Source organism: Rhea americana, unplaced genomic scaffold (assembly GCF_003343005.1).
Source record: "Rhea americana isolate MKP2758 unplaced genomic scaffold, rheAme1 scaffold_70, whole genome shotgun sequence".
NCBI lineage: Eukaryota > Metazoa > Chordata > Aves > Rheiformes > Rheidae > Rhea > Rhea americana.
The window spans coordinates 1,243,792-1,257,128 of NW_028186868.1; the positions used below are offsets into that span (position 1 = coordinate 1,243,792).

General features: G+C 40.8%; 1 protein-coding gene across 1 annotated transcript in view; it reads right to left on the bottom strand.

Annotated features, from left to right (window-relative positions):
* The window catches only part of RFX4 (regulatory factor X4), a 76,495-nt gene that overhangs the window by 46,113 nt on the left and 17,045 nt on the right, over nt 1–13,337 (bottom strand). The window contains exons 5-6 of the mRNA XM_085321664.1: nt 5,500–5,561; nt 48–261 (exon numbers count right to left, since the gene is read on the bottom strand). Coding sequence (XP_085177790.1) covers nt 48–261; nt 5,500–5,561 — 276 coding nt within the window. The remainder of the gene's footprint in view (nt 1–47; nt 262–5,499; nt 5,562–13,337) is intronic.

Consider the following 13,337-nt stretch of genomic DNA (forward strand, 5'->3'; position numbering starts at 1 on the left):
AAAAAAAAAAAACAAGGCAAGCTGAGAGAATATTTCCAAAGTGTTACCTTCTCTTCTGGCAGACTGGCTGGCAGATTTAGATCTTTGACATTTGGAAACTCTGGCAGTAATGTTCCAAGTTTGGACCGTGGTGAATACGCCACTGTCTGTTTGGTTACTTCTTTTTTTCCTGTTTCGTTGACCCAGGCTGCTCCTTTTTTAGAATACATCACATCATAATACTGGGARTTTTCTTTCACAGCAATGCCATAATAATGATACCTGATACATAGAGATAAACAATTTATAAAGCAGATTGCTTGAAAAATTAAAAACAGATATGGGTGGGGAAGAGAAACTGTCAATGCTAATGATTTCTTCAGCAAAACAGACTTTGTGATAGTTTGCAYATTGTTAGCAAGTATTGATTCAGCAGCAGAATATTGCGATAATACATCAGGTTTCCAAATTTCTTTCCTTGTGCAGCTCTGTGAAGAGTTAATAAAGCTAACTGTTGCAGGGCAGAAAAATAACGGACTGCCATTTTTTTCTACTTACAAAAAACCCATCCTAAAGCTACTTGTTGGCAAGGAGGTGCTGTGCAGCTGCTCCTTTAGCAATAAGCAGAGGTACAGACCCTCTGGCCTAGCCCTTCTGTTGTTATTTCAGCTCAGCTCCCTGCTCTTCAGACTCCGGAGGGCTGGTTGGATCCCTGACTAGCACGCATCTTTATTGTAAGTAAGTTGATCAGAAATGTTTCAAAAATTGAACAAYACTTCAAAGAAAAGAGAAGAGGGGAGGGAAAGGCTTGTGCCAGAAAGCAATGAATGTTAGGAAATGTGCATTTCCGGATGATTTGCTCCACAACTTAGTATCATCGCTGGGCTTAGATCAGTGAAGGACACCACACAACACTGCAACTCTACCTGCGCAGACCAGGCAGGGGAGTTGCAGTCTGGCTGTGCTGCAAGACTGGTTGGCAGCCATATGGCATAAGTTTGTGCTGCAGCTTAGCTTTGTTACTGGTGTTAATGGAAGCATTGAAGTCCAAACCCTTCAGCCAAACAGAAAAGGCAATATTATTTCTTCCATTAATTTTGCTAGTCTTGATTTCAGTTTCTCAGCTCTAATAACCACCAGTAGTTCTGCTATATTTTTAATGATTACAAAAAGCATCATGAAACCATGTTGTTCTGGTACTTTTGATTCACTTCGCTTTTCTAGAGGGAATTGTCAACGATCTTCTAGTTTTCCCCTTACAGCCTATCAAAAGCTCAGTCTATGAGGAGATACCATCTTCTGGATCCAGTTGTGGTGGCAGAAGAGGTCATTGCCTCCAAGTGTTTGTCATTGCCCCCAGTCAGGTCCTGCTTTCAGAGCTCTGCCAGCAGATCAGTTCACATGAATGGACCTTAGTTTGCTTTAGGCAAAACCAGCTGGGGTCATCAATCAAAACAGCAAAAGAGTAGTGTTTAAGTGATCGTAGCTTTAACCGAACGCGAATTTTTTTCAGTAGCACGTTCCCTCCAAGACAATCACCCGCAAATCAGTGGGTGTCATAATCTCCAGCAGCAAGTAGCTGGAAGCCCTAATCTTGTCTGCCAGCACAGATGGGCTGAGAGGAGGCCTGGGGAGATGCAGGAACCTGCTAGTACATAGCTCCCTTGGCACGTCCACTAGAGATGTTCTGCATCTTCCATCCAGGAAAAAGAGCTATCTTGAACATAAAATTGAATAATCCAGTTGAGGCTCGTACAAATGTTATGCTGACKTGAGCTGAATGGGATTTCCTACCTTCAGTACCTTAGAAAGCCACACTATCCGTTTCGTAACTGCCGGTAAGGGCTTAGGCCAAAATGCAGCTTCCACACCGGAAAACAGGCTCCAGATCAGTCCTACCCTAGTGCAGGTAGGTGATGGCAACTTTGTGCTAACCCTCAGGTGCTACAGCTGTGCATGTCACACACTTCACTGGCTTTATCTTGAGCGGGGTCGTTACTGCTTTATGGCTAATAGAAGGACACAGCAGTGCAAAGGACTCTCAGAAGGCTGGTTCGGGCATACCTGCAGGGGAATGTCCCAAGACCCATTTGGGGCCAAGCTCCAGAGAATATAAAAGGTTCTGAGGCTTTTTAGCCATTTTTGAATGGTAGCAAGCCCARCTTGCCCCCCAAGGTACCCAATTTGGTCTCTAGCAGCTGCCATGTAGGTGAAGCTCACACAGCTCTTGGGAGCTTGGTGGCCTATCTGGCAGCTGGGGAAAGGAAATGCTACGGGCACTGCAGATTGCTGGGGGAAAGGGAAAAGGTCACAGCAGACAGGGCTGCAAAAGCTCCAGGCAGACTGAGAGGTCTGTATAACTTAAACAGGGGTCAGTCTCTTATATCAAGTTTCCTCTTAGATCAAATCAAGCAAAAATTGAATAAAACTTTATTTTCATTCAAAAAATGAAAGCCTCTAAATATGTAGTAGAATTTCTAGTATTTAATTTCTAGTGTATTTCTTTATTTAATTTCTACTTATATTATTCAATTTCTGGTATATTTCACTCAGTAACAAACTACATAAAAGACTTTTCCAAGTCACTTCAAAATCAAATAGATAGTAATAGCCAAACTAACTCAGGGAATTTTTGTAGACAGCGTTCTCCTTCAGTGATTTTATTATCTCAAATGGCCAAAACTGCACTAGTGCAGTTGGCAAAGATACTTTTTAAAGTGCTTTCCTAGGTTACTGTCAGGAAAAAAGCCTTAATCCAATAAACAAGGAATAAAAGTTTGTGCTGCAGCAGAATAACATGAAGACCACACAAAAACATTTTTACGGTAAAAAGCAGAATGATTTTTTCCCTTCATGGATGCAGTATTTGTAGCACTCCTTTAAAGAAAAGAGTAAAATTCCCTTCACACCATGCAGGTTCCATTGGTTTAAGCAGCCTCTTGTGTACATAATTGAAGAGTTTCAAGCTATAGTATGGACAGAAATCAGCTTTTACATAGAGCTGCCTTCCCACCACTCACCTGTGGTGGAACTGGTTTTTAAGCTCAACGCAACAGAGAACAGCTGCATGCTTACAGTGATAGACCCAGGTGCAAACGAGAAAGCCTCTCAGCTGCTGACCAGGAGCATAGTGCCACTGCAGCTCTGAACTTTTTAACGTTACGAGGCAGCCATGCTATAAAAAGACTGAAGGCAGAACAGCATGAAGTCAGATAATCTTAAACCACTTCTACAGCTGAATTTCCTTTGGCAATAGCTGGGAAGTGGAGTGAAAATCATACTGGCAGCAATCGATCGGCACGGTTGGTGATAAAGGGACTAAAGTGTTAACATCTAAAGTAATTTCTTTATGTAGCACTTAACTGGAATGCAATCAGATGCTTCTGAGAAATGAACTAGAGCTTAGCTATAGCTACATTGGGTCTGGCAATGAGTATATTTGTTGTAATGAAGTACAGTGTACACGTAACGTACACTTGGATGTACACAATTGGATCAAATGAGGATGACTCCTTTGTATTGGATAATTCTTGGGCTGTTAACCACTAATGAAGAAGTAGGCATATTCCTTAGGACCAGAACAATTCACTTTCTTACATACTGAGGCAGTGAAATTTGAGTGGTCATGATTTCCAGTACAGGGCTGACCAGGTATTCTCAGGGGCCACAGGTTTCGTACGGCACAGACTGCACACTTTGCAAAACCCCCTTATTATTTGCTAGGTAGGGAGCACAGCTGTTGCAAAGGTGGCATGAGAAGGGTATGTGACCTGAAAGCCACTCTGACAGGCATGCAGGCTAGGGGTAAAGTAGGCGAGTGCTTTTTAAGTCTTGCAGATTTATGGCCTCACAGAGAGCAAGAAGACATTGCTTTTGCAGAGGCAAGACATCTTCAATCAGCTGTCAAAAGCATCTTGCCTCTCTGAGAGACAGCAACCTCTGGAGCTGCAGGAGCTGGATGAGTTGAGGGGCACCAACTGGAAAACGCACCAGAGCCCATCCTTTCCTTTAAGCCATGAGACAATCAACAAAGTGATGTAGTAGCCAACGTTGGAGGGATTTGAAGGTTGACAAAGGGTACTCTCATATCTGATGTTTCATAAGGCAACTTGTGCTCACACTCGGGCACACATAGAATTTATATTTAATATTAAATCCTGGTGCTCTAAGTCCTGACCTACCATGCTTTGTTAATATACTGTTGGACTAGCCCATCATTTGTACCTGAGTGATGTTCTGGTGGTTCTGCTATGTTAAGAATGCTGTTATGGTAGCTCTGAGTTTGCAAATGGGAACAGTTTTCAGATCTTCAACTGACTGCTTAAATACGGCTGCTCTAGAAAGAGAAAGTTTAGTTACAAAAATCAGGAAAATCTCCTGAGATGGGGAAAAGGATATCTGGTCCCACCAAAGAGGGACTGCTTGACAGGGACCACCAGTTAGAAGAGGAAAGTGAAGTTAACTTTTAATGGCATTTCTTTTTGCATTTGAATTTCTTTCAGAGAGTGGGACATGCTAGCTTTGGTATATAGGCTCAATTCTCATAGTACACTTTTCTTAGCGCTTAGTAAAATTGTGTTTCTAGGTTTTGCTTGGAAAGGGAAGCTTTACCAGCAAAATCTTGCAAACACGTTATTCCAGGCTTTTGTTTTCACCTCCTCAGCACCCCCCTCCCCCATAGTTTTCCACTTGTGGCTACAGAGACTACCATTAGACTATCTTGTATGATTCTGTAATGAAGAAAAGCAAACTTTTTTTAGGAGGATTAAGTTTGCCATAAAAAGATTCAAAGTCCTAATGGAAAACTCTTATAAAGTCCCCAGGCAGAGAAAAAAAAAATCAAATATCATCATTATACCCTATTCATAAATTGGTAGGATCATGTCTTGTCAACATTTCGATGTCCAAGAAAAACTCAAACACTTCAGGAAGTGCATTCTTCTTTCTGAATTAATTTCTCACTCTGGAATCAGGATGAACTGTTTTCAGGAAGTGCCATCTTTTGGCTGAACAATAAACTAACTCCTTCTTCACTGAAAAACGTKGTGGCTTTCATTACACAAGAAAAACGGTGCTTAAATCCAGATTTTTGGACTATTTCAGTTTAGGCCAATGTATATTTCTACCTAAATTCCATGCGTTATGCCACTTATCCGCTAAACTGAAACCCGATGTTAAACAGCTGTCACTTCTCAGCGTCCGGCAGTAGCTCCACCACCGGTGGGTGTGAATGCCCTTGATATTGCGCAAAGCGAGTCAAGATGAAAGGCGTTACAGGAACAATATGGAAAATACCGCTGATTAAATCGGTAAAAGATCTCCATCAAAATACTTACGCAGGACTAGCGCTGCTGAATCAACACGACAATGTGAACTCCACAACAGACTCTCCATCAAAATTGGGTTTAAACTGCCCAATGGACAAATTAATCCTTGCTGTTACACGATTGTATTCAGCAGAGTAAAACCAAGAGCAGATGGGGCTCTGTGTGAGATTATAATATACCATACATTGCTTACTTTGATTGGCCTCTGGTTCCGAGTCTTCTGGTTGTTAGCTGTGGAAACTGTTGCCTTATTATCTGCAAACAAATAGGCTGATATTAGAAAAAGAATGCATATTTACTAATATTTAACTCAACACAGATTATTAAGACAGAAAAGCAGAAAAACTGCAATGTCACTAATATGTGACAGGAGAAATCACACCAAATTAGCCTGTACTGAAAAAAAAGCTCCTTCTGACTTTTTTCATTACTGAAATAGGCTGTTAAATTCAATATAATTTTATCAACTACCACCAGTTTAAATAAAGACTTTCTGAATTTACTGCAGCAGAATACAATTCCTTAAACTCTAAGGTCAATTCTGCCTCTAAACTTAATGAGGATTATACTTAGAATTGGCCTAGTATTTAAGTTATTTACACATCAGTTTGCAAGATCAACAAACTTTGTTTTGCTTGCAACTAGATGCTAATAACCGAAAAATTTCTTCAGCATCCCGCTCCAATAAAATGAAACTTTAGASTTTGGGTAGCTTTTAACTATGAAATTTCCATTTACGTGCAATTTCTCCTTTTGAGAGTTTTAGAAGCAAAAGTTACTGCAGGCCTTCGCAGTGCTGCCATTAAGCACCCTCTTTCCTAAGAGATGATTCCCTGAAAAGATTTTGTTATCTGACAGGGGGGCCATTTCCACCAGGCAAGGCTCACTTGTTGCATTTGTAAAGATAGCTCATGATCAATYTATCCTTTACGGAAAACAAGCGTGCCTCAGAAACAGCAGGAAAAGAATCTGGACTCTGGTCTGTCAGCAGAGACTGAAAGAGGACTGGGAGTATAAAACAGGCTTCTTTAGTGCCAGACGCATTTAAGGGAGTGGATTAAAGAATGTAGGTTGTGCCTACAGCAACCACAGTCACTGTCAACCAGGCTGGTCCTGATGCAAGAGAAAAGCTCTGCCGGAGCTTTCAGCACCTCACAGGATTGAACCTGGTTCTCAGTGTGGTCTGCAGCAGGAGGAATATTCTTCTGGCAAAACAGCTGTGCAAGAAAGATCACAGTAAGCCTGGAAGAGTCACTTGCAGGAGGAATTTCTTCGTTTTGAATTTATAACCTTTTGTAATTATGTTTCATGACATAAATTCCTAAACGTTTCCTATATTTAGGGAAAAATACGCAATATTAATGGGAAACTGGTAMACAAGATAAAATACATCTATTCAACAAGAAGAAAATATCAATTAAAATTAAWTAAATAATATAGATTTCTTTCCTCAGGAGCTATTTTGCCACAGTTGCCACAGTGATAAATATTTAATCCTGATTGATAACTGAAAGCTTTGGAATATGTATTTGGTTCACAAGGTGCTATATAAATAAAGACATTACAATGTCACATATTTGACTACTTCTTCAGTAAAATTTTTTCAATCACCAAATGCACAATCAACTCCCCTTTGTATCACGTAAAAATCGACCTGCACTGGTTTCCAAGAGCCTTGCACGACATGGCTTATGTCAAAAAACGCAGCACAGACTCAGCCTCACTAGGTTGTTCAGCTTTAATTTCTGGGGCAAAACTTCAGCAAACAGTAAAACACTTTTGTGGAGCTGTGAAAGTTCAGCCTAGCTGTTTGATAAATGAGCAGACAGGCAAGCAGCCCTTCTTTCTTTTTTTGTATGGATTCAATGAAGCCTGCCTAAAGAACACCACATGCTGTTCCAGCTACTGATCTAACATTCCGCAACATCTCAGCCTTCCAAATTCCCTTTAATTACACATTAATCCCACCCCTCTCTCTTTCATTTTCTGCAGACGGGGTTGGGGGCTCCACAAGGCTGTGGGAAAAAAAGGCACTGTTGAAAAACTACTTTCTGGGGATGGTTTTTTGGGTTAGAGGATTTTTTTTTTTTCTGGGGGCAGTGTCATTCGGAAAACACCATTCCTCTCCTGAATTTGGATACTGCAGCAGTAGACTCAAAAGTAAATCTTAATATTCACATTTACCCTAATTTTTCTTTTGGAACAATACGAATCRGTATTACTTTCAAAGTCTGTCAAGTAGTGATGAAGTGTTACAACGCACACTGTAAATGCTACTTTATGAACCATATGCCRTGGGAGTTCCTGGGATTTAAATAAATCAGCCAATTTCTACATACCAGGGCAGAGGTGATCAGGAAAAGAGAAGAATAATAGAGCAGTTGATCAGACGATTCTTTTGTCTTTGCTTTGCTTTTTTAAAATCCAGCACATGTTTAAACAATGAGATATACCTTTTGGAATACTGCCAAAATGCCTGTATCACTTAAGACAATATTCTTTACCAATAATTTGCAAAAAAATCTAGCAAATCTTTGAAAGAGAATGTCAGATTTCTTTAACCTAATGCTGCATGTGTAAGATTATATATATATATATATATATGTATGTATGTTATGCACACACACACACATTTGCGTATACATACATACATACATCATATCTATATTTATAAAGCATATCGCACTTATGCTTGGGTGCCTGTACACATAAGAAGGGGTATTTATGTTTGCATTTAGAACAAAATAAATCCTAAGTAAGAAATGAACTATCTGTTCATATAAATGTTTATATTCAGCTGGCCTTATGTGAATCTCTACACAATGTTATTACCAAAAGCAGTGAGATTTTCCTGCCAGGAGAGAGGAAGTTAGATTAGGCAGGACAAAGTGGAGTTCATTGTGTGCAGAAATCAATGGGAGGAATGGTGGGTAAAAAAAAAAAAAAAAAAAAAAAAAAAGGTTTTAAATCATGCTTTTGGTGAAAAGTGTTTTACCTTTATTGACTTTCAAAGACCTACAGAAAAAATGGGTTAATTTTATAGTTAAAGAAGGGGTAAGGGTAGTTGTCAGACATGAAATTTCATGTTAGGATCTGAAAATCAGGTTGTATCCTTTTTCCTTCCTCCMTGCAGTAGGGTTGTGTAAGCAGAGTTTGAGCCTTCTTCTGAACAGAGCCCAGACCCCTTTCTCACAGCAATGCTGYTTTGCAACAGAAGCAGTGGTAAAAAGACCTCACGAGTGAAATCCAAGGAGATTTTGGAGTGCAAAGGGCTGTTACCATTATCCTTTAATAGAATTGAAATTTCACCCTAGACTTCTCCAAAGTGACCACAGATCTAGATGCCTGTGAGATCTGCTGAATAAAAAGGTACAGCTTTCACATTATCCGAGCAAAATTCTGTTTAAATTACGTTGCTGTCTTAAGTGTTATGTTTTATTTTATGCTCCTTGGCTTTTTGTTTTTAAGACAAATGTAGGGCAGCACTTTCACACGCAAAAAATCTCTGTTCCCACCGTGCTATCCTCAGAAACCAATAGTCCTTTGACTCCTCTCAGTTAATAAACCTCGGTTCAGTTCTCCCTCTTTCCTCCATGCCCTGGTGAAGAGCTGGTCTTTCCCTCCACCTACAGAAGACTATGCTCTAAGTACTTCTTATTAAAAAAAAAAAAAAATAATAAACTTATCTTTTTGCAATTTGATGGTTCTCTTGTTGATTGTGTGATGCACACATAACAGCCACACGTCCAAGTCATTACATTATAAAATAACATAGCTTAYAGCTTTTGAGAGGACTGTTATATCCAGGTATATCCCAGTGTGTTTGTTTAACCCTTTTGCAGTTAATCCTGATTGATACGCAGTTTTATAAACAGCTGTGTAGGAAGAACACAAGCAGACTGTCTGCCTTTCTGACAGCCAGTATCCTTTCATTGCTGAATGTATGGGGGACCCGGAGTTAATGCGGGAAAGAAGCATCTTCTTRTGTCAATCTCTCACACTGAAATTAAAACACTCTAGGACGGCATTCCACATGTATTGCACAGATCTTAGAGCTACCAAGATTTTTATCCAGTGTTGKTTTTTTAAGCCTAGAAGAGCTGTCCAAATACATCTGAATTAAATATCTAATTACTTGCATTTTTCATCATTCTTAAGATAATGAAATAAGTTACTTATGCATCTGGGCAAAACTGGGAAAGCTCTGTGAATGATGACTAGAAAAATGTTCTTCCTCTGTGGAGGTCTGTACTGTAGTCTGCACAACCTATTAACTTCAGACACGCTTAACTGCGGGAGCTGTTCTGTTGCCAGCAAACGGCTGCAAAGGTGCATTCCTTCCTCCTGATCACTGCCAGCTGTAATTTCTGCCCTTGCGTCTCTCCTCACATCTCATCCAGCACTGCGAGATTCAAACGTGAGCCGAGCCACCCTTAGCTTTAAAGTGAGGAGCATATTATCTATTCTGCCTTCACCCTTGCACCGTGGTCCATCACTCCTTATCTCATTCTTCACCAAATAGTGAACTTGATGCTCCCCAATTATTCCACCTGAATTGGCCCACGTGGCATGAGACATCAAAACAAACAAACAAACAAAAAAACCCTCCTGTATCTGTCTTCATACTGACAAATTAGGATGGAAGAAAACAGTGATGTATGGAAATTTTTGAAATCTTTTTTCCCTTTCCCCAGGTCAAAATGTTAAATTTTGCTCTGGGGGCAATAGGCAGAGGATGACTTTAAGAAGGCTTTTCCCTGGAATAATTTAAACTGCTATTTTTCAAAAGGTACTTTGATTTTGTTAGTGCATCTGAGTTAGAGGGATATTATTCTTTATGATTCTTGTCCTTTTCTATTTGAAACAGTTCTAGCCATGGTTCTAGAAATATATGAAATAAAATCATGCTATGTTGCAACCCAGCAACTGAACTCTGCCAGAATGCGAAACAGATTCCAGGTTCCCAGATCTGGAGCTCTGAGAAGTTCTAGAAYGACTCTAAATAAAGCAAAAGAAATCCTCTTTCCTCTGATAACAGTTCCTCCTAACAAGGCCTGGCTCTRCCTATCTCAGTTCAGGTTTCTAATCCCACAAACAGAGGGCATGCTTTATTATGGTGAAGTCAGGCACAGAAGATCTGTGTCTATTTGTCAACTTTTATTGTAGCATCTCACTCTTAAACTTCTTTGCCATGGCAGGAGGAAAGTAAAGAGTCATGACAAATGAAATCATACTCCCACATAGCTCTGCTTTCCTTTTTCTCTCTGCTGTGAAACACAGATTACACTGATACACTCAATCTTATTCAAAAGTGGGGGATTTTCAGGCTCACTCATCCTTGGCGTGCTACTGTTCCAGCTGGACCATTTGGGGTTTTACCCATCTGCTTCAGGGCGTTTGAAAACCCTGCCCTGAGATAGTTTCTCATTAATRCCTGTGCTAACGGGTATCATTTGGCTCAAGAGGTGGCTATGGGTGGCTTGACAACACATTGCCTTGAGAAAAGCTCCAGGAAAGCACTGCCCTCAGAAACACCCACTGACAGGAAGGAGCACGATTGAATTAGCCAGCTATAAAATACCTTTCCTGTCCCCCATAACCACCAAGCTGCACAAAGAGCAGGAGAGGAGACACGACTATGCCTACACCCTCTCTACTTCTTGCTCATTTACTTGCATGGCTTGGGAGGGAAGAGTGTAGTGTAGGGGTCCAGTGCTCTCGGCTGCAGATGTGTTGTCTATACAAATTCAACAACCTCCCTGTTTCTCTCTCATTTTCATCATTTTGTGGAATGATGTATGGTCTAGCCTCAGGTTTAAAATTAGTTTCTAGCACCAATATATCTCAGCTGCTACTGCAAAGCAAGACAGAAAATCCTCTTGGCACTTACTTTAATGCCAGTGCCCAGTTGTGTCTGCTGCTGTAGMGCTTACCCCATGAGAAATTCCAGCTGAACTGGACCCTTTTGCAAAGCTCATGAGACCTTTCCTCAAATTCAGCTAGGTACAACAATATCCTACTTCAGCAGGTCCCCTGGCCAGGTGGAATTCAGYCTAAGGCATGATCGCACAGCTTACTGTACCCTGACAAAGCCACAACCATTGGACACCCCAACTCAGATGCTTAGCTGAGCAGCAGCCACTTTCCGGGCTGGCTTGGTGAAGCCGAGCAGATCTAAAATCCTGCAGAACTCGCCCTGCTCTGTACCAGTGCCAGCACCCTGCCTGCCCTCGCCCAGYATATCTGTGGGAAAAGGCTGAGCGCCAGGATCCCTGCACTCTGGCAGACCCTGTGCTGTAAGGACAGCCTCAGGGACGTGTTGACAAGGCGTAAGGTAAAGCAGCCCAGAGGCGGCCCTGCTTTATGCTGAAGGCCTGACTGGAAGCCAGATGCATGAAGTGGCAAAGCCAATAAAACCACTTTGCTAGAAAAATCTTTGTGAAAGAACTCGTCCACAAAAAACGTGAGTTGTCCTTGCTGGTCTTCTTACTCCATGGGCTCAAGGAGAAAAAGGCTATAGATGGCAACCTGCTATAATACAAGGAATCTGCGGAGCAGAGCCAAGGCAGCAAAGAGCTTTCCAAGTACTCTGTGGGACCTCCCTTTCCCACATTAACTGCATTTACTTCTGTGGTACTTGTGTTATTATGGACTCCTCGGAGCAGCTTGATCTGGAAGACTGAGTATRGATGAAAAAGTCCTGACAGTATTAACCTGCCTTCAGTCAGAAACATTAGCCTGTCCAAAGGGATGATGGAAAAGTAGGAATTGTTCAGATAGYGCTGACACTGCTGACAAGCTGCTATAGTCCTTCAGCACAATAAGATAAACCACATCTTCAGCTTTAAACAGATTTTTTTTCACGGCTATATTTTTTCTTTCCATATTGACTAGAAAAAGTCTAATAAAAGAGCATTCCATATGTAATAATTGCTCATAATAAAGCTTGTGCTATTTTAGTCCATTAGAAGAGAGCATTAAGAAAAAATTTGGGTTTGCTATACAGTTACTGTTGAGGCTACTCAGGAGCAAATTTAAGAGTAGAGAAGAAGTACATCTCCAGAAGAAGTATTTTCCCATGCACAGCAAGCAATTTCCAGATATGTTCATTTCAAGAAAAAGACAGCAATCACATTGCAACATCATTATCAAAGCAGTTTCAATTAGACTATTTGTTTTTCCTTCTGAAAGTCAAATATATATAGCATGACACTGTAAATCCTGTCTATGGTGATCGTGCTTGGAGGAGGAGTCCTGCTGGCAAAAGTTCTGGGCTTAGAGGCGGTGCATAGTGATAAAAAAGGGCTCTGGCTGGTACARCTTGTACCGTCCTGGAGCAAAGCAAACTAGACTGGGGCAGGGAGGGACTTTTCTGCTGGTATAACTCTGCCTTAGCCCATTTTTTGGGCACAGTAGAAACATTGGTCAAAAATGTAAATGATCTTCCTAACCTATATAACAAATCTGTTATGTATTTTTCATTTCTTTATTTACTTCGGTATACTTCTCAGAATCTAATTTTCATTTATGCCACAGTCACTCAGAGAACACTAAAGGGGCTCTAAAATTTGTGTGCACATGCATTCCTGTTAAATTTATTTATGCCACCACAGYGATGCAAAGGGGCCCTAGACTGAGCAAGAACAAGCCTGCAAGCTTTCTCACACTTCTGGCTCAAAAGTGTCAGCATCTTTCCTTTCCTTTTCAAATATTCATTTACTACTGCTTGTCAAAAGACATGTCAGGAAAGCACCCAAAACAAGGAAAACAATAGAAGGAAGGATTTAACCTTGGGGACACATGGTAGTTGTGGGAAGAACACTTTTAAAGGRTTTAAAAGAGAGAAATTGCACCAGGAGAAACTAAGTGTCCCCTATAACAGATCTGCAGGATCTTGGAGGTGACTTAGCACTGCRCAGTAAAGTTAAAGCGGAAAACTGGGGACACAGAGGATGGGGGAAACAGCTGCAGAGGRGAAAGATTATACCTTCAAGAGGCTGGATTAAGAGGATGAGGTTCATACCAAGTCAC